Source organism: Mobula hypostoma, chromosome 6 (assembly GCF_963921235.1).
Source record: "Mobula hypostoma chromosome 6, sMobHyp1.1, whole genome shotgun sequence".
Taxonomy (NCBI): Eukaryota; Metazoa; Chordata; class Chondrichthyes; order Myliobatiformes; family Myliobatidae; genus Mobula; species Mobula hypostoma.
Window position 1 is genome coordinate 54,605,502 of NC_086102.1, and position 24,380 is coordinate 54,629,881.

Genomic DNA, 24,380 nt, shown 5'->3' on the forward strand with positions numbered 1-24,380 from the left:
AATAATGCTGATAAAGATTTCTAGCTGGGGGTGGGGGCAAGCTCCATGGCAAGGAAACACATGTTTTTACTCAAAGTTCCACTTGCACAAATTTCAGTGAATTCAGGGATGAAAGACAAATTCAAGATTATTGTCACTTGCACAAGCACATCAATTCACAGGTGTAATGAAATACTTGCAGCAGCATCAAAGGCACATAGCAATATATAAGCAGCATTCAAAGGGGGAAAGAAAGCATAAACTTACACATTTTTTACAAGAACAAACACAATTACACCAAAAAGTCAATTTTTAGTGCAAAGTGGTCAAATGGTCAGAGTGTTGCTAACCTGAATTGATTAGGATTGCCAGCTTATATTGATTACCTTGCTGAGGCCAGGTGACAACTCTCAGACACCTCCTCTTATTTACCCCTCGAGCAGGACCCCACTAAGGAGCACCAGGTCATTGTCCCTCACACCACTGACCTTATTAACTCTGGTCATCTCCCATCCACTACCACCAACCTCATAGTTCCGTTACTCCACACCACCTGCTTCTACCGCCTATCCAAATCCACAAACCTGCCCATCCTGGAGGACTCATTGTTTCTGCTTGTTCCTGCCCCACTGAACTTACATCTGCATACTTTGACTCTATTTATCCACAACCTCCTCCTCCCCTTGGGTTCAGTCCCTTCCTACCCACATCCGTGACACTTCACATGCTCTGGATCTGGTCAATGACCTCAAGTTCCCTGGCCCTGATCATCTCATTTTCACCATGGATGTCCAGCCCCTCTATTCCCCATCAGGAGGGCCTTAAAGCTTTCTAGATAACAGACCCAACCTGTTCCTCTCCACCACCACTCTCCTCTGTCTGGTAGAACTGGTCCTCACTCTCAATAATTTCTCCTTCGGCTCCTCCCACTTCCTCCAAACCAAAGGTGTAGCCACAGGTTCTCACATGGGTCCCAGCTATGGCTGCCTTTTTGTCGGCTATGTGGAACAGTCTATGTTCCAAGCCTACACCAGTATCACTGTATAACTTTCCCTATGCCACATCGAGAACTGCATTGTGACTGCTTCGTGCACCCATGCTGAGCTCATCAATTATATTTACTTTGCCTCCAAATTCCACCCTGCCCTCAAACTTACCTGGGTCTATTTCTGACACCTCCATCCCCTTTCTCAATCTCTCTGTTTCTATCTCTGAAGACAGCTTATCTGCTGATATCTTTTATAAACCCACTGATTCTAGCAGCTAGCTGGATCTCTACCCACCCTGTCACATGATTGAATGGCGGAGCAGACTCGATGGGCCAGATGGCCTAATTTTGCTCATAGGTCTTATGGTCTTATAGTCTTATGTAAGAATGCCATGCCCTTCAGTCAGCTCCTCCGCATGCATTACATCTGCTCTCAGGGTGAGGCTTTTCAGTCCAGAACTAATGAGATTACCTCCTTCTTCAAGAAAGGGGCTTTTGCTCCTCCACTATCAATGCTGCCCTCAGCTGCATCTTTTCCATTTCACGCGTCTTCCCTCAACCCATCCTCCTGCCACCCCACCAAAGATAGGGTTCATCATGTCCTCTTCTACTATGCCAGTAGCCTCCGTATGCAGCACATAATTCTCTGTAATTTCCACCATCTCTAAAGGGACCCCACCACAAAGTACCTTTCCCTCACCCCCCCCACCCACTTTCCACTTTCTGCAGGGATAACTCCCTACACGACTCCTTTGTGCATTTATCATTTATTCCTCTTCAGTGATCTCCCTCCTGGCACTTATCCTTGCAAGTGGAACAAGCACCATACCTGCCCCTACACCTCCTCCCTCACTCCTATTCAGGGCGCCAAATAGTCCTTCCAGGTGAAGGGACACTTCACCTTTGTTGGGGTCATCTACTGTATCCAGTGTTCCCAGCGTGGCTTCCTGTTTATTATGAGACCCAACATAAATTGTGAGACCTCTTCGCTGAGCACCTAGAGAAAGGTGTGATCTCCCAGTGTCCACCCATTTCAATTCTATTTCACATTCCCATTCAGTCCATGGCCTCCTCTACTGTTGTGAAAAGGCTACGCTCAGGTTATCCTCCTTCAACATTCCCCATTCCCTTTTCCCTCTCTCTTCTCATCTCCTTACCTCCCCATCACCTCCCTCTGGTGCTCCTCCCCCTTCCCTTTCTTCCATAGTCTTCTATCCTCTCCTATCAGATACACCTTCTCCAGCCCTTTGTCTTTTTTCCAGTCCTGATGAAGGGTCTCGGCTGAAACGTCGAATACTTCCTCTTTTCCATAGATGCCACCTGAGTTCCTTTAACATTTTGTGTGTGTTCCTTGGATTTCTCGCATCTGCAGATGTTTTCGTCTTTGATTCGGGTCTTGTACATTGGTTCAAGAACCAAATGGATTAAAGGAAGGAACTGTTATTGAACCTGTGGGTGTGGGACTTACGGCTTCTCCTGGCTGTTGGTAGCTGCAAAAAGATGGCATGGCCTGAATGGTTGGGGTCTTTGATGATGAATACTCAATCCTCCAGAGATACTTTTAGTGGTGGGGAGGGACGTGCCTTTAATGTATTGGGCAGATGCACCATCTGCAGCTTCTTACATTACTGTGTTTTTAAATTATTATACCCGACCAAGATGCACCCAGTCAGGATTCATTCAACGGTATATCTGCCAAAGTTTGTATTGTATTTGGTGACAAGCCAAACCTCCTAAGAAAGTAAAGATGTTAGTGCACTTTCCTTATGATTACATCTATGTGCTGCACCCAAGTCAGATCATCTGATATGTTAACGCCCAGGAATTTAAAGCTGGAAACTCTGTCCACCCAATATAGACTCATGTGTAATTGCATTCCTTCCCCTTCCTGAATTCAACAATCAGCTCTCAAATTTTGTTGACTCTGAGAAGTTGTTGCAGCACCACTCAACCAGGTGTCCTATCTCATTCCACTAGACTGAATTACCATCACCTTTGATTTGTCCAACAACATGGCAAATTTGAAGATGGTATTGGAACTGCGTGTAGCCATTGTTGGGTTTGGGAGAAATCAATAGCTAAGGATTGACAAGGATGGCCAACAGCTGAAGGTAGGGATATTGGTTAGTATCTGTAGGATTTGATAGCAGGATCTACAAGGGACAACAACCAATGATGACTGCAGGAGGAGGTTGACAGTCAAACATTGTGGGCAGGAATTGGGCTGGGGAATGATGAGCATTGATGCCTGGGATTTTTGTGGATGGTAACTACCAGGATGAGTTAGTGGGCTGGTGATTATTGGAGAAGGCAAAGCTCAGGAAATGGTTGGGGTAAAAGTTACGGGGGTCAGTTCAAAGGTTAATGATATAGCTGCATGTTTGTAGTCACTGTGGGTATCCTCTGAGTTCTAGATGAGGAATTGGAGAAGTGGCAAGCTGCAGGACAGTGACATCTGCAATTAGGTGCAATTGGAAACCTGCCTGAGGTATACCACCCAGCTCTGGATTTCACTTGCTGAGACTTCATTCCCCTGTTGAACTTCCCTACAAAATTGGGCTGTAAGAACTACATTAAAAATACTTTATAATAAGGGTCATCTTGACTTATATTGACAGCACTGAATATCCATTTATATCTACAATGAGCTTCTATTTATAACACTGGATGTTAATATGAATGATTTAAAAGAAAGCATCATGAACAAGATTTATTGAAGACCATTTCAAAGGGGAAACACTAGAAGGCAATGCACTGAAAGATACAGAAATAGGAGGCTAATATTTTTGAATAGATAATATGAAAACTACTCATTATATTTACTCATTAATTCATCTTCTATAATAACCATGCATTTCCAATAGCTATTAACTTAGCTTTTTGGTCTGTACTGAGGCCCAGATTTATCAATGAAACAGTGAGGCTGTCGTTGCTCACTAACACAAGGATGTTTCAAACAGACATCATCACCTAACAGCTACATGATTCAGGTAAATTCTGAACCATCTCTCAGAACTGTGCCAAATGCCTTATTCATTTCCTCTGATATATTTTTACTTGTCACGTGCAGCTCACTTACACTCTATATACAGCTTGGTACATATTGTTGGTAAATATAAGCATAAAAATACACTCTTCTGACTTTCAGAGGTTGAACTTAGAAAAAAATGTTCCATAACTCTTGAAGAATGCAGCTGCTTAAGGAGAGATATAGATAGGCATGGGAGTTAGAGAAATGCAAAGCATCTTGACAGTTTGTTTTCTACTCACTATGATGGCATTGCTCTTAGTTCAGTAACACTGCTTTGTCATTTGTTGGGAGTAGGGCATTGCTGGAAAAGCTGGTATTTACTGCCCATTTTTGACTGTATTTCAAAAGGTTGTGATGGCCCTCCCTCTAGAACCATTGTAGCCCTTCCAATTAAAGTGTTCAGTGCTGGTTGGTAGGAATTGCAGGAATTAGTCCACTGGGGGAAAAATGAAAAATTTCCATCTACAGTTGGTGTGTAACCAGCAGGAGACCCTGCAAATGCTGGCAATACAATATATTCTTGTCCTTGGTGATAGAATTCACAGATTTGGAAAGTGCTGCTGAAAGAACATTGCAATTTTTTGTAGATGGTGGGCAAGGTAGGTCACTGGTGACAATATTAAATATTCAAGCTGATGGTTGCAGTACAATTACAAAACACTTCGTTGTCTCTGGTGATTGTTACTCTTGTAGCCGAAATCATCCAGTCAGGCAGCAATGTGTTCATTCCAAGTGTTGATTGTGGAAAAGTATTGGGGAGTCAAGGTTGGTTCATCTACCACAAGATACCCAAACTTTGACTTGCTCCTGGAATACACTTTTAGTTGGTCCAAGTGAGCTTCTAGTTATGATGAATTTTGATTCTCGCCAATGGAGAGATTCCGCCCCCCACCAATTCTCAAAAACTTCAAGTTTTCCAGGGCTCTTGATTGCAAAACTTGATCAAAAGTTGACTTAATATTAACAACAATCACTGCCATTCCATTTCTCCTGTTCAATTGTGGAGGGAAAAAAATGGTTTCTTCTTGTCACTGACCAAACTAGCCAGCAGTGAGAAAGTTATTAACGAAAAAGTGTCACTTGATACCACAGTTGAGGTGTTCAATTGCTTTGTTTTTGATCAGAAGAGGACTGATTTGATGGTAATTGAGATTGACAGGGATAATAAATCAGCCATAAAGAAAGGCGGAGCAGATTCGATGGGCCAAATGGCCTAAGTTTAACGGTCTAACAAGTCAGACTGGAGTTTCTTTACTTTTTATGGACATGCCATTACTGAAAAATGTTTCATTTTGACAAGGAGATGTCAGAATTGGAACTGAAGCTAAACTACAGATGCACTAGCCCAAGTTTCGAATCTCCAGCAGTACGGCATGGGCATTACCTGGCCCCGTTCTCTTTGCTGTTTACAATTTATCCATGTCACAGGAGAAGAGTGGAAAGCCATATGACTGGTTTGTGCGATTACGAGAAGTTAAGGATTATCCACGAAGTAATTCAGGTAGATTGTTCCATACACTTCAGAATTACTCTTGACACTCAGCTGTTAGTCCTCCTTTAATCTATTTTATTAATTATTATCATTTATATCCAGATGTGAATTTGATGATCAGGTGTCCCACCCATCAACCTTGATGTTGGCAAGTTGATTAGTATTTAGTGATAGATTGTTGCTAATGGGGAGGGAAAGCTGATGTGAGTGACACACACAAATAGCTAGCATCATATTGTTATGACTGAATGGAGAGTATTTTATCTTGTTTCTGATGTGTACATGATGGCTGACTATAAGAAATAGGTTTTATTGGTTATAGCTGACTATGGCAGACAATGACTATAATGACTAATTTCTGATAGTAGGCATTCTCTGTTTATCAGGTGCTTGGGTCAGGTTGTGAGCAGAGCAGAGCAGTTGCATGTTTTTCTGTTTGCTTATCACCACATATTGGTGAACACATCTGTTGATGTGGTAAATATAAAAAAGCAGCTTGGAGGTTTTGCTAATTTTGGATACTCCTGATTAGTTCTGAACCCTTTTTGACACATTTATAACACTAAACTTATAGTAGTATTAAATATAATGGCATGGGATAAATATTTTATTATATCTGGTCCAAAAATGTGTAATATGATTGAGCAGAATACTTTCATGGTTGCCTCATTTCTTCTGGCTGTAATGTATCATAAATGAGGTTCTCCATCTGTATAAAAGGTCCGTTTGATTGAGTTACACCCTAGAAGCAAAAATAGTGAAGTCTTAATATAGGAATTTTTAACATTGGCACTGTAGCAGACATAAAACAGTTTGATGACAGCAACTATGAATAAGTCCTTCAATACTCCATTGCAAATGCAGTAATTATAAAAATAATAAGTATAATGGTGGAAATTCCCAGCTAGTTGAGTAGCAACTGTGGGGAGGGAAGCAGAATTACTATTTCAAATATGAGTCATTTTTCATATCACAACAATTGGAGCCCAGCACATCAGGGAGAAAAGCTCTAACCTAAAACTGAAGGAGTAATGAATAAGGGTGGAATTAAATAGGATAGACTGATGGCGAAGCAAAATTCAAATTAACAGTTCCGTCCATTTATAGTTTTCCCAAGCAGGACCTGCATCCAAACACTCGGATCCCTTCTTTTCCAGCCGGAGAAAGTAAATTTACTATCCTTCCTCATAATTCTAAACATCAGAGCTTTGAAGGCCAGCTTCATTTCAACTCAATAATCTCCTACTGTGCACAATGTACACTTTAACATCAGGTTTGGTTGATTATTCTTTTGCTTGACTGAGAAATTACAGATTTAGATCTACTACCTACTGTTTCTTTCACTTTTATCCTTCAGCATAGGTATTATAGAACTCCTAATACATGCCGTGTTTTAGAAAGAGACTGACAACTTTTTATCACTGCTCTGCCAGTACTTATTTTCCTAAACTCAGTCTTCCTTCTGTCCTTGTTTACCTGCTTTGATTTCTTATTTCAATTTGATGGTAGATTTCAAATCTGATAACATTGAGAATTAGAAAAAGAAATAAAGTGTTCCCACCCTTCGAGTCCATGCCATCATTTAACAAGATCAAAACCTATTTTCCTCTTCAGTTCCACTTTCCTACTCCATCCCCAGGTACTTTACAGCTTTAGTATACTAAAATATTAAATATACTCAACTAGTCAAGTTTTTTTTAAAATCAAGAAAAGTTTGAATGTGGCGGTCACTCTCTCAACTTAGGTTTATTTTTATTTTTTATTTTATTAAGATACTCAAACTGTCACAGATGATGTCAAACAAAATCCTGGCCACCATAATAATGCTCTAGGTGTTCAATATTGAGCATCTGTGAGAGGCTATAGGGCATCATCAGGAGCAGTCTGTAGTCTTCTGACTCATCATATCCCCACATCAGATCAGGTGGACAACCTGGAAGCATGCTAGAAAGAGCACCAGGTACACTTACTCCTCTCACCTTTTTTTAAACCATGGCTATATCTCTAGTCATCTTACAGCCTTGAGGTACCACTCACATATCTTGAAAGACTCCTCAGTAATTCTATTTTTCTCAGTGACAGGGGCTGGATCACCTCAGAATCAAGTTTCCCCTGACCTTGAATGTGGCCAAACTTTTCATTACAGTATCTTAATCTACTTTTATTGCCTGCCTTCCTCCTCCACAAGATCTCTTTTAAGGTCCCTAATGAGATAATATTCTTATTCTATTCCTATTCATTTTGGTCTTTGGCCATTCCATTTGAACAGAATTGATGACTTTTGAAGATAATGATCCTTCACTGCTCTTATAAATCTACTAAAAGCACAAGTTCTGAAAATAATAAAATAATACTGGATGCTGAAAAAATGAAATAAAAAGCAGAAACAGACAGCAGGAATCTGAATGGAAACATTGAGCAGGTCAGATAACACCTGTGGATAGAGGAACAAACCTCCTGTTTCAGGTCAAAAACCCTTTGGCAAACACTTCATTTTTTCCACAGATGTTATATGACTGACTTAGTGTTTCCAGCAGTTGCTATTTTTATTACAAGTTCTGAGTCAACTGATTGTAAGGTCAGTCAAACTGTTCTACTAGGTATCTAATTTACCAGAGGATTGACAGACTACCTGTTTGGCCCTTGAGTATTCGCCTACAATTGCAAACGAAATCTGCAAGGTTAAGAAAATCTAACAGTAAAGCTAAATTAAACAAACAATTTTTTAAAAATGACATGTCTCTCTTACTCCTCAAAGCCTGTAAACACTGTATGTTGGTGTTAAAGCACTAGTATTTTATAGTTTTAAATATATAAGTTGTTATAAATTATACTTACCTCAGTTGGTCCAGAATTGCAAGTACTTCTGTGGGGAGAAAGCAAAGCTGACAATGAAATATTTTAAGATTTTAAGCATTTGTTTGCTTTTCTAAGTGTTGTGTGAATACTTGGTGATTGTAAAATGAAATACAAATAAAACATAAAAGACACCAATAATTGTCATAAAGCAATTAATTTTAAGGCATTTACTTTGTCGTGTCATCATTATTATAGTCTATACTGTATGTCTGTATAGCGGGAGAAAAGTACTGAAATTAATAAATTCAACCACACAGTCATTGGAAAGGAATTTCCCTGGGAAAAAGTAAATGGAATAGTGGGCACCAACTGTCACATGGCTCAGAAAATTACAGGAGGCCATGTCTTAATCATGGATGTCTTGTGGATGGAAGGAAAGCTGCCATGTGTTCAAGGGTGGGGCGGTGAGCTTGTATGGTGTACAGAAAGCACCAATGATAACCACAATGCTGGCATGAAAAATGCACAAGTTGGTGGTCAGAAATCAAGGCCAAGAACAGAACAGCCCCGTCATATGCAGTTGGGGTGAGTAAGGAAGGTATGACAGTGAGATGCCAGCTACCTGGATTTTTGGAGTGTTCAAAGTTCAGAGTAAGTTTGTTATCTAAGCACATATATTTCACCAAATACAATCTTGAGAGTAATTTTATTGCAGGCATTCACAGTAAATACAAGAACCACAATAAAATCAATGAAAGACTGTCCCAACCAATGTGCGTAAAGACAATATACTGAGCAAATACATGAAGGAAAACAAACAAACAAACAAACAAATAAATAAATAAACAAACAACAAATATAGAGAACATGAGATGAAGAGTCCTTGAAAGAGAGTCCTTAGGTTGTGGGAATAGTTCAGTGATAGGTGAGTGAAGTTACCCCTCTGGTTCAAGAGTCTAACTGTTCCTAAACATGGTGGTGTGGGTCTGGAGGCTCCTGTATCTTCTTCCTGATAGCAGCAGTGAGAAGGGAGAATGGCCTGGATGGTGGGGTCCTAGGTGCTGCTTTCCTATGATGGTGCTCCTTGTAAATATGCTTTCTGGTGGGGAGGGCTTTGCCCACTGGGCTATATCCACTATATTTTGTAGGCTTTTCCATTCAAGGGTGTGATGCATCCAGTCAATATACTCTGCATCACACATCGATAGAAGTTTGTAGAAGTTTTACATAGCATGCCAAATCTTTGTAAATTTCTAAGGATGTATGGGCACTGTCGTGTTTTTTCTGTAATGGCACTTATGTGCTGGACCCAGGACAGGTCTGCTGAAATGATAAAACTGAGGAATTTGAAGTTGCTGACCCTGAGCACCTCTGATGAGAACTGGCTCAAGGACTTCCAGTTTCCTCTTCCTGAAGTCAATAGTCAGTCTTCAGAGCCTTGTCTCCCCTTGTTACTGGATTACGATGTTTCTCTATGCTTCCAGAACTCTGCTGTCTTTAATACCATGCTGCTGAATTCTGGCATTATGGCCCTTTACATCCTTGGCTTGGGATGTGTGTGTCTGTGTGTGCTTTCACGTGCACTCATGTTGAGTGATAGGGTGAGGGGTTTCAGGCAATGATCTTCATCAGCAAGATCAGGCCCACAGAGCCTGACATTACTTTCAACAAGAATTTCTGTATTGAAGCTTCTGGTACAACACACCACTTTTTGGAAAAGACTGAAGGGAGATTTGATGAATGGAAAGTGTGTGTACTGATACACTTGGAGAATGAATTGGAGATGACATTCCATTGTGGTGGAGAGATGTGTTGTAGAAAAGATTATTAATTCAGTGGCCAAAAATACTATTACAGAGAAAATCCGCTACAGTATTTCAGATTCGGTTGTCCATTTGTGGACATCAGCAACAACTGGTTATCTATATCTCCAGACCTTTGTGGTCTCAAAAATAAGACTTTATTCTCGGAAGATTCAGGGGTGTCCACAATATGCTTGAAAAGCCTTTGTGGGCTTAAATTTATCACAGGTTATTGTCTATACCTGTCCAAGAAGTTGTCCTGTCCAAGATCGGAAGAAGCTGCAGAAGATCATGAACACAGCCCAGCACATCACACAAATCAATCTTCCGTCCTTGGACTCACTTTACACCGCATGCTGTCAGAGCAGTGCTGCCAGGATAATCAAGGACACGACCCACCCAGCCAACACACTTTTCGTCCCTCTTCCCTCCAGGAGAAGGCTTAGGAGCTTGAAGACTCATACGGCCAGATTTAGGAACAGCTTCTTTCCAACTGTGATAAGACTGCTGAATGGATCCTGACCCGGATCTGGGCCATACCCTCCAAATATCCAGACCTGCCTCTTGGTCTTTTTTGCACTACCTTACTTCCCCTTTTCTATTTTCTATTTATGATTTATAATTTAAATTTTTACTATTTACTATCAATTTGTACTCCAGGGAGCGCGATGCGCAGAATCAAATATCGCTGTGATGATTGTACGTTCTAGTATCAATTGTTTGGCAACAATGAAGTATAAAGTATAAAGTAAAGTATATTCTCTATATCCTTAGACCTTGGAGAATCAAACTGCTTTTCAAACATTGCCCTGTCCTGCTGTGGTGGACCGTCTAGGTGGAAGTGGATGAATCTACTTCTATTAGGAACTCCATTGCATATCCAGGTACAGCCATTTAACTGGTGAGGAAAACACTGATAGCAGTTTTTATCCTGATAATACTGCCAGGTTGGATTGAATTCTTTTTGCTCTGTAATCTGAGTCAGCTGGATCCGGATGTACCTCAGCTTGTAGTTCAGAAGTAGAATGCCATGTGCCTAACCTAGCCCTGTTCAGCACATCTTTCTTCTGTTAATCCACCTTTCTCCAAAAACAGCGAAAAATATGTAATACCCTGCTTAAAGTTGTATTTCTACTGCTATGCTGTTGGGCTATTTTATTTTAGCAGTTTTCTGCAAATGCAGTGTGTTTGGTTAGTCAAGCTTCATAGACTAGAGTTTTGACTGCAGCTGTGGTAAGGAGTGCTTGCTTAGCCTAGGAATGTTGTGTCAGCCAATTGTGGTGGGGGTGGGGGTAATGCCATGGAACGTTTCAGAGAGCTGGGCAGGATTAGATTTCTGAAAGACAGTAGTCTGGTTTGGGGACTTTTGTTAGGAGGTGGGGATAAGAGGTCTAGTGAAGACACTTGGAGGATCCCACCCGAAGGGGAGACTGTATTGCAAGGGGTCCATTATGCCAACAAATAGTTTCAAAGAGGAAGTACCAATACTTCTGAGGTAAGGTCTGGTGTGATACAAAAAGTGTAAAACACCGTAATGCTTGTGTAATGCCTTGTTTCATATTTTTACTGTTATGCTGTATGTATTTCATTGTGGCAGTTCTGTAAGAGCAGCTTGTTTTCAGCCTTTCTGGGTTATTGTTGAAGATAAGAGATGAGGAGAAATGTATGCCATCCAATTAGGATGGTCGAATTAAGCGGAGGTTGCTCTGGTGAGGGCCACTAAAGTTTGGCCTGGGGTTTTGTTCGGCAGGAGATGGAGAGAGAAGACGCTGCGGAGAACTGGAGGGGTGGGGGTGGGGTCGTAGCATACAATCCTGTGGGAGACCCGTTTGTTCAAGATGGATTGTGAAAGACGTGAGTGACAGAGAAGTTTAAGATGAGCTCCAATTTGTGCACATTTGACTGTTTAATTAGAATGGGCCCTTTTCTCTTTGTTATTTCTTACTAACCCGTTAGTTAAGTTAAGATTCATCAGTATAATTCCTTTAATCATATGCAGTGTACTCTCTGTTATCTCATAGCACTAATTTGTCTTGGGATAGCAAATTACACAGCATCCACACAACCTGGGTTTGGGGTGGGATTGAGCTGTCTCAATCCCATGAGTTTGGCAGGACTTGAAAGTGTCTTCCTTAAACATACACAGCCAAAGAAACCAGGGTGTTTCACTTGTGTTCTGAGCTGAGTTGCTGTCCAAATCCCCGATGAACTGCTACTTAGAGTGCTGGGCTCTGTAAAAGTATTGGGGAAAGTTACACAGATTGAACGACGTTTTGAGGAATCAGCTGGTAAAGGTGTCGTGTTAGTCCAGACTACTAGTGACGTGACTGAAGTCATGCTGCCTGATGGGATAGGTTCACCTGGAGAGGTAGGGCCATGGTTGGTCCATAGCTTTGGGGGGGGGGGGGGAATGCAGCTGAGGGTGAAGATTATAAATACAAGTTTTCTTTTATGCAAAGTGAGGGAAAGGAATTGTCTGGTGTGAGAGGTCTAATGGGTCCTTCAGCAGCTGATTTAAATTCTGGGCTATTACATTACTGGTCAATAAATGCTGAAGCATCCCTGCAGAGAGCCAAAGTTATTATTGGCTGGGAATGTTCTTTGGAGTTAAGCCCACGCCCAATGGAGAAGAAGAAATTGATGCCTGAGCAGAACAGACATCTTAGTTACTGGATGAGAAGCAGTGCTCAGATAATATGAAAAACAGTGACTGATAGAGAGTTTAAAAGGTCCAGTTGCTGGTGAATTGAGATCCTTAAAGGCAGAAAACCTGTTAGTCACATTAGTTAACTTTATGCAAGCGTTAGAAAATCTTTTGGCATGATAGACAGCCTAGCTGATCTTATGAAGAAGTTTAGGTACACATTCCAGGAGGAAGAGAAGAACATTTCTGTCTACCTTTTCAGGCTAGAGAGTCAGCTGCATTGTGCCGTAAATGCACCATTCAACTGGCTGAGATAAATAGCTTAAGGATGGGGCAAGTTGTGAGGAATGCGCTGTTACATGACATGATTGCTCTATGTATTTGAATGACTTACAAGATGTGCCCTCCTCCCTCACTTGCTGAGCTACTTAGAGAAGTAAGACAGGAGGAAAATATGATGGAGGAGTGGAGGGTTTCCAACAGGCAGCTAATGTCCTCAGTTGTACCCCTGTTTGCTGAAGCGACCTCTGATGTCACACAAGTAGGAGTTTTGTAAAATGAAGTGAAAGAACTGCAAGACAAGGTGTCTTGGTTAATGTCAGCTCGTGTATCTCCACCGATATTGGCCACTGATCTCCCTCCTGGCACTTATCCTTGCAAGTAGAACAAATACCACACCTGCCCCTACACCTCCTCCCTCACTACCTACCATTTAGAGCCCCAAACAATCTTTCCAGGTGAGGTGACACTTTGTGAGTCTGTGGTGTCATCTACTGTATCTGGTGCTCTTGGTGTGGCCTCCTGAATATCAGTGAGATTTAACGTAGATTGGGAGACATCTTCACCAAGCATCTATGCTCTGTCTGCCAGAAAAAGCAGATCTCCCAGTGGCCATCCATTTTAATTCTACTTGCCATTCCAATTCTGACATGTCGATCCATGTCCTCCACTGCCATGATGAGGCCACACTCAGGTTGGAGGAGCAACACCTTATATTCTGTCTGGGTAGCCGCCAACTCCATTCCTGCTTCTCTCTCTCACCTTATCTTCTTATCTGCCCATCACCTTCCTTTAGTGCTCCTCTCCCTTCCCTTTCTTCCATGATCTTCTACACTCTTATCAGATTCATTCTTCTCCAGCCACTTATCTTTTTCTGTTATCAATTTCCTAGCTCTTTACTTCACCACTGCCCCTCTTCCAGTTTCACTTATCAACTACTAACTTGTACTTTTTCCTCCCCTCCACCCACCTTCTTACTCTGGCTTCTCATCTTTTTTCTTCAGTCCTGATGAAGAATCTCAGTCCAAAGTATCGATTGTTTATTCATTTCCATAGCTGCTGCCTGTACTACTGCGTTCCTCCAGCATTTTGTGTGTATTGCTTGGATTTCCAGCATCTGCAGATTTTCTCTTGTCTCTGATGTATCCATGCAGTTTGAAGGTATTTATGCTAAAGCCATACTTGACACAGGTTCTCAAGTTTCTCATCTCTACAGATCCTTTTACAACTAGTATTTGGCGCATTTACCGTTGACACCACTCAGTGACTTTGAGATTTGGGGGCTTAGTGTTGATGATTATATATACAATGGTTACTTGTTGAAACTGGAGTTTTCAGAAGCAGATGTTGGAGTAGTTGAGACATTGATACACCAGCCCATATCCCGTATCTACCCGTATCCCATCCAGAAAGGAGAAGCTTCCATTCTTGTGGGAACAAATACTTCCATCATGAGAAGGCACGTGGGGGCATGCAAGGAGAAGGAAATGGAGAAGTTTTTCAAAAGCTTATCCATTCACCCAGTGATCCAAGCTGCTTTTGAGAAGGTGCAATTTCCTCCTAAGCAGGATGATGAACATAGATGAGGAACTGTATGGTACAACTAGTCCAAACCTGTAAGGTTATGTCCTGGAGGAGTAAGTAGAGTGACAGGAATGCCCAAATTTGCTTGAATGCCCAATGCCTTGGCCCTCCTGGTAGATGCTCTGGAGATCATGAAGAAAAGTCCTGCTTACTTGCTGGAGTGCTGGTGAGACCTGAACTGCAGAAACCTTCGGCTGTCCACACAAAACAGGATGACAGTGATCATCAAGAATACCTTGGGGAGAGACATTCCCCTCAGACGTGAGATGCTGATTGCACATCTTTTCCTTGTGATGGTAGTGTCTAGTTTTCTGGTGAGAAAACTGGGACAAGACAGTCTCCTGGATTCGGAAGTTGACAGCAAAGTCATTCAACTTTGTTGACTCTCTGATACCCAAGGAATGGAGAAGAAGACATACGGAGAAGATGTTGGAATGTGAAAATGTCTTTTCTACTGACAGGTTTGATACCACAGGTCTCTGGTTAGTGGTGTTGTCCGCTTATGATTTCAGCATTAAATATCAGCCAGGAAGTTGAAGCATTGATGCGGATGCATTGTAACGACATTCACATGAGGTGCTTGCAATAAACCGTGGACAGAGAGTGGGAAAATTTTCCTGCCTCTGGTATTAAAGCAATGTGCTAGTTTTCTACAGTGGGGAAAATCAGAGCCAAGACAATGGCCTGATAGAGGTGTGCTACAGAAGCAAGAGGTCTACAGCAGATAACATCTCGCTGGCTCTTCATACAACCCTGGAACATCTGGACAGCAAAGATGCATACATCAGGATGCCCTTTATCGATTACAGCTCAGCATTTATCACCATCATCCCCTCAAAACTAATCAGAAACTCCAAGAATTGGGCGTCAATATCCCATTGTGCAACTGGATCTTGGATTTCCTCACTTGTAGACCCCAGTCAGCTTGGATTGGCAAAAATATCTCCTCCACCGTCTTCATCAGCACAGGAACACTGCAGGGATGTGTACTTAACTCCCTGCTCTACTTGTATTACACCTATGACTGTGTGACTAAATACAGCTCTAACACCATATCAAAGTTTGTTGTTTGTTGTGGGCTGTATCAAAGGGGGTGATGAATCAACATACAGGAGGGAGACTGAAAATTTGGCTGAGTGGTGTCATAACAACAATCTCTCACTCAATGTCAATAATGCCAAGAAAATGGTTGTAGACTTCAGGAGAGAGAAGCCAGAGAGGTCCACAAGTCAGTAATCACGGGAGGATCAGAGGTGGAGAGAGTCAGTAAATTTAAATTCCTTAATGAAACTATCTTAGATGACCTGTCATGGACCCATCATTTATATATTATTGCGAAGAAAGCACAGCAGCGCCACTACTGACCTTGGCATTCCTGGTTGGTTTAGCCTAAGGAGCACCAGCAGATTGCACTGAAGTCACTTCATGATGACTCAGTCATTTGGGATTTGCCGAGACCTACGGATTTGTCCAAAATTGTTCTAGTAGCTCCGAATGAAGCGTGAGTTTGAAGAGTACTGTAAGTCGTGCATCCGATGTATTCGGAGGAAGATGCTGCCTAGGAGAGTTGCTCCATTATCTCATTTACAAAGAACGGGACCGCTTGATTTAGTAGGTATGGATTTCCTTTCCATAGAACCGATTCTGCGAATGTCTTGGTCATCGCGGATCACTACACTAGATACGTTCAAGCGTTCCCTACAAAGATTCAGAGGGCATTCACAGTAGCCAAAATGTTATAGGAGAAATATTTTGTTCATTATGGCCTCCCGAGATGGATATAGTGATCAGGGAAGGGATTTTGAAAGTCAGCTCATACATGAGTTACTGAGCATGCTTGGAGTCGAGAGGGCAAGGACCAAGCCATATCACCCTCAAGGTCATCCTCAGCCTGAAAGATTCAAGCTAGACATACTTGGAACTCTGGATACCAACAAAAAAAGCAAGTGAATCCAGCATATTGGACATTTGGCACAGTGCTACAATTGTACTCAGAATGAACTATACCCACTATACTGACGATATACTCATGATATTCTGACACAAAGTGAGATTACCTGTAGATCTTTGTTTTGGAACTGGTGGTGAAAACTTGCCGCAGAAGACATATCTTAAGTTTGAGTCTGACATGAGGAAAGAACTGCAAAAAACTTCTGAGCTGGTAGCCAAGCAAAACCAGGGAAACAAGAAGGGATATTATCAAAAGATCAGGTTCTCTCAACTGATGCCTGGAGACAGAGTTTTAATAAGAAATTTGGGGCTTCAAAGGAAGCATAAGTTGGCTGGTCACTGCGTTTCTATTCTTTACCAGTTGCCAAATTTGCCAGTTTTCTGGGTGAAGCCAGAGGATGGGAGCGGTCCTGTCAAAACTCTCCACCAAAATCATCTTTGCCCCTAGGGCAGGGGCAAAAGAGTACATGTTGACCCAGAGTCTGACATGGACCCTACACCTGGTAGAAGAACTCTGCACGGAAGAAGGAGAACAGAAAGGCAACAAGCTGACAATAGTGTGATTTCAGTGGAAAGACTTGAAGAGGAACCAGAGGATCCAACCACTGAATACTGTGCAGACTCAGAGGATGAGGAAATGGGAGTGTGATATGTTTTACCTTATGCAAAATTCCCAAGAACTGATGAAGAAACGTCGGAATATCCCAGCCTGACTCAGATATGGCAGGGTGCGCTACCAGTGCAGAGTCAGACATGATAATAGACAGTGAAGGGAAACTGGGCTCCAATATAATTGGAGATGAAGCTGAGTTCAGTCAGGGGGCAGGGTGAGCTGAGTCGCTGGAAGGTACGAGTGACAGACAGGGAGAGACATACCGAAGAAAATGGTCAAAAGGAGTGGTTGAGGCTGAAGAAGCTGAAGGTGAGATAAGGAGGTCTTGGAGAGTCAGAAAGCCCACAGAGAGGCTGGCATATGATGCACCTGGGAAACAGAGTGTTGCGTCAATGCCAACAGTGAGATATGCAACTTCCATTTACAAATGGATTGGGGGTCCTGGAATCATGAAAACCATTTGAATATTAATAATAGTTTGCTGAGTTCAAAAGGCTTACAAAATCATGAGGACATGAATATATTTGCTGGGGGGGGGTGGTGGCGGGGGAGAATGTAATGCCCTGGTTAAAGTTGTATTTCTACTGTTATGCTAGTGGTCATTTTATTTTAGCAGTTTTGTGCAAACATAGTGTGTTCAGTTAGTTAAGCTTCATAGGCTAGTGTTTTGACTTCACTGAGATAAAGGGCATTTGCTCAGCTTAGGAATGTTGTGTCAGCCAATCGGAGTGGGTGGGGAATGCGATGGAACATTTGAGAGAGCTGGGCAGGATCAGATTTCTGAAGGACAGTAGTCTGATTTGGAATCTTTTGTTAGGAGGTGCAGAGAAGAGCACAAGGGAAGACACTTGGAGGATCCCACCCAAAGGGGAGACCCAATTGCAAGGAGTGCTTTTTGTAGACAAATGGTTTCAAGGAGTAAGTGCCAAAACTCCTGAGTTTACCAATTTACTCATAACATTCTTCAAAGGTATTTTGACCTGTGGCCGGTGATAGGAGTTCACCGCCGTGAGTAAAGCGATACACCCAACTACTACAGAAATGAGCTCCAATGTTTATGTGCGTTTTTAGACTGGTTTAACTTTAAAGGGTCTCTTTTCTTTTTCTCTTAATTGGTTGTTAAAGTTGAAATATTGGTAAAAATACTTCCACTGTAATCGTATGCTGGTGTAGGATCTGTTATTTCCTAGCGAGCAAGAACTGTGCATGGAGTTGTATATAAACAGCATTCACTAATATTTTCATTCTCTCATCAGAACATTCCAACTTCCCTGTTTGGTTGAACCCGAATCATGTCGACCCTAGACGTGTGTTGCTTATTGATGGTGGACTTCTCACTGGTACCCATGTGATGCAGAGTCTCGTAGCTGTTAGCCAGAGTTAGCTGACGAGCCAAGTTTGTTACGAGCCCCAGTGAGAGGGTTTCGCATCTTTTGGTTTGGGGATGAAGGCCCTGTAGCAGGAGGCATAGACGGTGGTTATGAAATTTTGGTGAGATAACTCCCTAAAACACATAAAAGAATTGTTTGAGAAATGAGGGACTGTTTTTTGATCTAGCATGGAACAGAAAGATGGACAATAATGATTTGGTAATCCAATTCCATTTCTTTCTTATTTTGTTTTCAGTGGCTTCATTGTTGAGTTCTACAGAATTAAAACAGAAAACCCATGTATTCTGATGTAGAGGTATGGGGTGAAACTTTTTAAATTTTCACTCTCCGCTACTGCTACATAATTTGCTGAATGTTTCTAGCAGTTTCTGCTTTAATGAACCTCTTGTAATAAGGACTGTCATCTGTGGCCATTATGGGACAAGCATATAGGTAAGAACTCTGAGTCTCACGGACAGACTTGTAGTGAGCAGGCTCTGCTAGCATCACCAGTAACAGGATAAAATTCTACGTTTTGTTCCGATGAGAAAAGAAAAATGCGCATTTAAATTGTAATTTCCCTCAACATGATAGTAAAGACATTTCATATAATTCTCAGCTCACCTGATAGAAGTTTTCTTTTGTAGATGTTTAAAATATATTACTGCAAAGATGCACAGAAAGCCTATCATGATACCACTAATGAGGCATGCACATAATAAATACATAGAAATGCGCCTTAAATCTGTAAAGACAGAAGCAATAATTTAGTTTATTTGCTAAGTTGGTTTTTGCTAGAATCATAAACTGTATCATTTCAACATGGAATAAAATGTTAACATGATGCATTGCTACTTTACAAAGATTTGATAATTCTTTGGGAAGCTTTGTGAACCAAGACTACATTAGTCATATTGTTATTTTTTCTATTTAAATGTGTACATACTGTAGAATTACATAGAATATACTGTACAACATAGAAACAGCTGAAGAGTCTGTATTGGTGCTTAGACTCTACACAAATCTTTTCCATTCTATCCATCTCAACACATTGTTCAGACACATCTTTTTATTCCATTTTTCCCTTTGAAAGTATCTAAACTATTTACCTACTGTGGTGTAAACCCATGATCCCACATATTTTGCAACCTGCTTTGTACACGTGTGTTGGCTTATTCAAAGATTTGTGTACCATAACCTAAGTATTACCGTCTTGTTCTGACTGAACACTTGGAAACTTTATTATAGACTTCCTTTGCATCTGACCAAAACAGACATTTGTCACAACTCTCTGCTTTCCACTTCTTAGCTAATTTCTTTGAATGCTTGCTGATGATGCCAATTTAACAGACGTTCTTTAATTTTGCTGATAGATCAGTTTATCAGATTGCTTTTGAGGGTCTATACCTACAATTACCAATCTTGTTCTTGCCTTATCAAAAACTCTTAAGCTGCTAATTCCCAATTCCAAATAATTATAATTAATTAATAATTATAATTAATAAGTAATTATAGATAACACCAGTCCTATCACTTGATCCTTTTGAATATCCATTTTCTCCCGATTAACTCAGTATAACTTCTCTTTACTCCCATCACTTTGTTAGCTAATGTGCTATCCTTCCAGCAAAACACATCAAAGTTGCTGGTGAATGCAGCAGGCCAGGCAGCATCTCTAGGAAGAGGTACAGTCGGTGTTTCAGGCCGAGACCCTTCGTCAGGACTAACTGAAGGAAGAGTTAGTAAGAGATTTGAAAGTGGTAGGGGGAGGGGGAGATCCAAAATGAAAGGAGAAGACAGGAGGGGGAGAGATGGAGCCAAGAGCTGGACAGGTGATTGGCAAAGGGGATATGAGAGGATCATGGGACAGGAGGTCCAGGGAGAAAGACAAGGGGGAGGGAACCCAAAGGATGGGCAAGGGGTATAGTCAGAGGGACAGAGGGAGAAAAAGGAGAGAGAGAGAAAGAATGTGTGTATATAAATAAATAACGGATGGGGTACGAGGGGGAGGTGGGGCATTAGCGGAAGTTAGAGAAGTCAATGTTCATGCTATCCTTCTAACTCTTTCCCTCTTACTCTACATTTTCTAACCATTCTCTTGATACTTTATCAAAGACCTTTGAAAATGTGGTATGCAACATGACAAATCTTTATCGAAACCATACTGACATTTGCATTGAGTTCCCTTATCACTTTCCTACTAATATGTCTGTAATTCTGCTAGTTACACAACTACTGCCACTATTGCTACTACCACAGTATTTTATTGCTCAGCAGAATACCTTCAGATGCTTTCAAATTGGCCACTATCTTATATCAGATTTGGTGCCCACAATTTGAATTCAAAATTTCAAAAACAGGTCCAGGTTGTACCTTCACTGCAGCGCTTTGAAATGTGAATAGCAACCTTATAATACAATGACTAAGTTTAAGCCAAACTCTCTGTGAGTTGTTTATTACAGAAACTATGGTTTACAGACAAACCCATTATTATAAATTCAAAAATTCTTTAAATTGCTGCAAATTATTTATGTTTACTCTTAAGGAGTCATGGTGTTATTCAGTACTTGTCCAGGCTGACTATTTGTCTACCTCAGCATGTCCCATTTACCTGCATTTGGCATAAACCCCTCTAAGCCTTTACTACCCCTGTAACTATCCAATCATCTCTGAAGCATTACAATTGTACTCAGCTTCCACAGCTGCCTTTTGTAGTTCATTATCTGCATTACTCTCTGGGAAAAAAAAGTAAGATCCTTTTAATTTTTTTCTCCTCTCACTTTCAATTTTGCCCTCCAGTTTTAGACTCCCATACCCCTGGTTTGAAGAAAAGAACTGTAGCCATCCACCTTATCTATGTCCCTTCTGATTTTACATACCTTTGTCAGGTTGCCCTTCCTCCTCCTGCTCTCCAAGAAAAAACAACCTATTGAGCCTCACCTTATGACTCAAGTCCTCTAGTCCAGCGAACATCCTTGGAAATCTTTCCTGCACCCCTTCCAGATTAATGACATCCTTCCTATAGCTAGGTGACTGGAACTGCACGCTGTACTCAAAGGGCATTCTCACCAAAGACTTGTACGGTTGCAACATTGCATTGCAGTTCCTTTACTCACTGCCCTGATCATGAAGGCAAGCATGCTAAAAGCTTTCTTCAACAACCTGTCTACCTGTACAATATCATTATTTTTAGAGAACTAGGCAGTGTATGTACCTGTTACCCCTAGGTTTCTCTGTTATACAACGCTTTCCAGGGTCCTATGATTTACTATGAGGTGCCTGCCTGGCTTAACAGACAAAATCTATTTATTCATTTATTCATTTATTGATTTATGTATTGAGATGCAGTATAGACCAGGCTCTTCTGGCCCTTTGTGCTGTGATGACCAGCAAACCCCTGATCTAATCTTAGCCTAATCACGGGACAATTTACAATGACCAATTAACCTACCAACTGGTATGTCTTTGGACTGGGGAGGAAATCAGGGCACGTGGAGGAAACCCACGTGGTCACGAGGAGAACATACAAACTCCTTACAGACAGTGTCCGGTAAACAAACCCGGGTTGATGGTACTGTAATGCATTATGCTAACCACTACGCTACCATGTCACCCTAGTGCAACACCTTGACTTGTTTGAGTTACATTCCATCTGTCTTTGCTGAGCCCCCTTCACCATTTTATAGTGGCACTAGAAAGTTTGCGAACCCTGGAGAATGTTTTCTATTTCTGCATAAACATGACCTAAAATGTGACCAGATCTTCATGCAAGTCCTAAACTTAGATAAAGAGAACCCAAATAAATAAATAAATTAGAAAACATTATACTTTTTCATTTATTTATTGAGTGTTATATATTTAATTGAGTTCTCTTTATCTAACTTCTAGGACTTATTTGAAGATCTGATCTCATTTTAAGTCATATTTATGCAGAAGTAGAGAAAATTCTACAGGGTTCACAAACTTTCTAGCACCACTGTATATAGATCACACTGTAATCCTAGATAACCTTCTTCAAAGTCCACTGCATCACCAATTTTGATATCAACCACAAGGTTATTAAATGTGTTAATATCCCTATCATCTTAGTTATCAATACAGTTAATAAAATCAGTAGTCCCAGCAATAATCCCTGTAGCATACCGCTGGTCACAGGCCTCAAATCTGAATAATAGCTCTCCTCCACCACCTTCCGATTCCTTCCACTAAGTCAATTTTGCATCCAGTTGCCTAGCTCAACCTGGATGCCATGTGAATCTAACATTCCAGACAAAGCCAACCATTACTTAATTCATAGGCATTCGTTAGTCTCGTGAGACCATGGATTTGTGCCTTGGAAGGTTTCCAGGGCGCAGGCCTGGGCAAGGTTGTGTGGAAGACCGGCAGTCGCCCATGCTGCAAGTCTCCCCTCTCCACGCCACCGATGTTGTCCAAGAGAAGGGCATTAGGACCCATACAGCTTGGCACCAGTGTCGTTGCAGAGCAATGTGTGGTTAAGTGCCTTGCTCAAGGACACAACACGCTGCCTCAGCCAAGGCTCGAACTAGCGACCTTCAAATCACTAGACAAACGCCTTAACCACTTGGCTATGTGCCAACACATTTACTTAATTATAGTTTCTATGAACAGCAAGGAGACAGAATCAGATCATTTATGAAAATGCACACAGTTAGGTCTACTTACTGTTTGGAGTTCTGTTGCTCTGTGGAATTGTATAGTTTTGTGTTCCATTAAATGCTGGGTGGCTTACACTGCATATTATCTGCTCATTGAAGAAGTGGGTGGTTATAATATACTTGCTTTGTACAGTAATGGTTTTGTTTCCATAAATGGTATTATTTACTGAGGTGTTTCCTATATTAATTGGGTGCCAAGTAATTTCTGAAGCTGGTTTCCCATTTGAAGCAATGCATATAGCCGCTGTTTCATTTGATTTGTTTTCAATGTTTAAAGATACAGTGGGAGGAACTGGAAAAGATAGAAAAACATTTTGTTTTGAAAACGTCATTGTTGAAATCGTTATTGAATCATCAACCATTCTAACTGATATTTTCCAGAATTGTACATTGGCTGTTATAGGAATTTATTAATAACATGCAAATTATTAAACCCACAGTAGTTTAACAGTAAGATTTTCTAACATAATCAAAAACTAACGAAAGAAACTAACTTGATCTTCATTTTTGGCTTGGAAATCAAAGACCTACTGAAATAGAGATTCATACAAACTTTACAAGTCTTAGTAATCTCTCCTGTAAGTTTCACACCATGCTTTTGCATGTCTAACATGTTACAAAATGTCAGCTTCAGTCTGAAGTAGAACATGATCCGTATTTCACTATGTGAAAGAGGCATCTGACAAGAACATGAATAATCAGTGTCTTTCTCATGTTGCTCAGCATTGAAATGGAGATGGTCTTGTTAAGCATGGGTTGTTTCTCTGCTAAATTTATTCATCATCACCATCATCATAACATAGTTTAAATTCCTCCTACTTTGTTAATGTCATAATATAACCCTCCATGATTAAAATGATATAGCTTTGAATATGAATTAGATAAATAATGTTGAGGACTGTGAACCTTCCCTACCAGTTATATAGCAGCATTCATGGCAGCCAAAGAAACATTTTTGTCTTAGGAATGTTGATCAAGGAATAAATATTGAACTGGATACTGCAAAGAACTCTTTCATTCTGTAGAGGCTATGGTGTCTACTTGAGAAATTAAATATGATTATTGACCTCAGTGCTCTAGAGTAGATCAGAAGCTCACCACTAGATGGCTCAGAGTAAGAGTAGCATCAGCTGAGCCAAAATTGACATTTTTCTCCCTTCAAAAATGGCCATT

The 24,380-nt window shown here is 41.0% G+C and overlaps 1 protein-coding gene across 1 annotated transcript in view; it reads right to left on the bottom strand.

Annotated features, from left to right (window-relative positions):
• Positions 1-5,523: 5,523 nt before the first annotated feature.
• The window catches only part of LOC134347544 (cell surface glycoprotein CD200 receptor 1-B-like), a 64,400-nt gene continuing 45,543 nt past the window's right edge, over positions 5,524-24,380 (bottom strand). Inside the window, exons 4-7 of the mRNA XM_063049898.1 lie at positions 23,215-23,499; positions 19,156-19,276; positions 8,329-8,353; positions 5,524-6,232 (exon numbers count right to left, since the gene is read on the bottom strand). Of these exons, the coding sequence (XP_062905968.1) occupies positions 6,146-6,232; positions 8,329-8,353; positions 19,156-19,276; positions 23,215-23,499 (518 nt within the window). The 3' untranslated portion in view covers positions 5,524-6,145. The remainder of the gene's footprint in view (positions 6,233-8,328; positions 8,354-19,155; positions 19,277-23,214; positions 23,500-24,380) is intronic.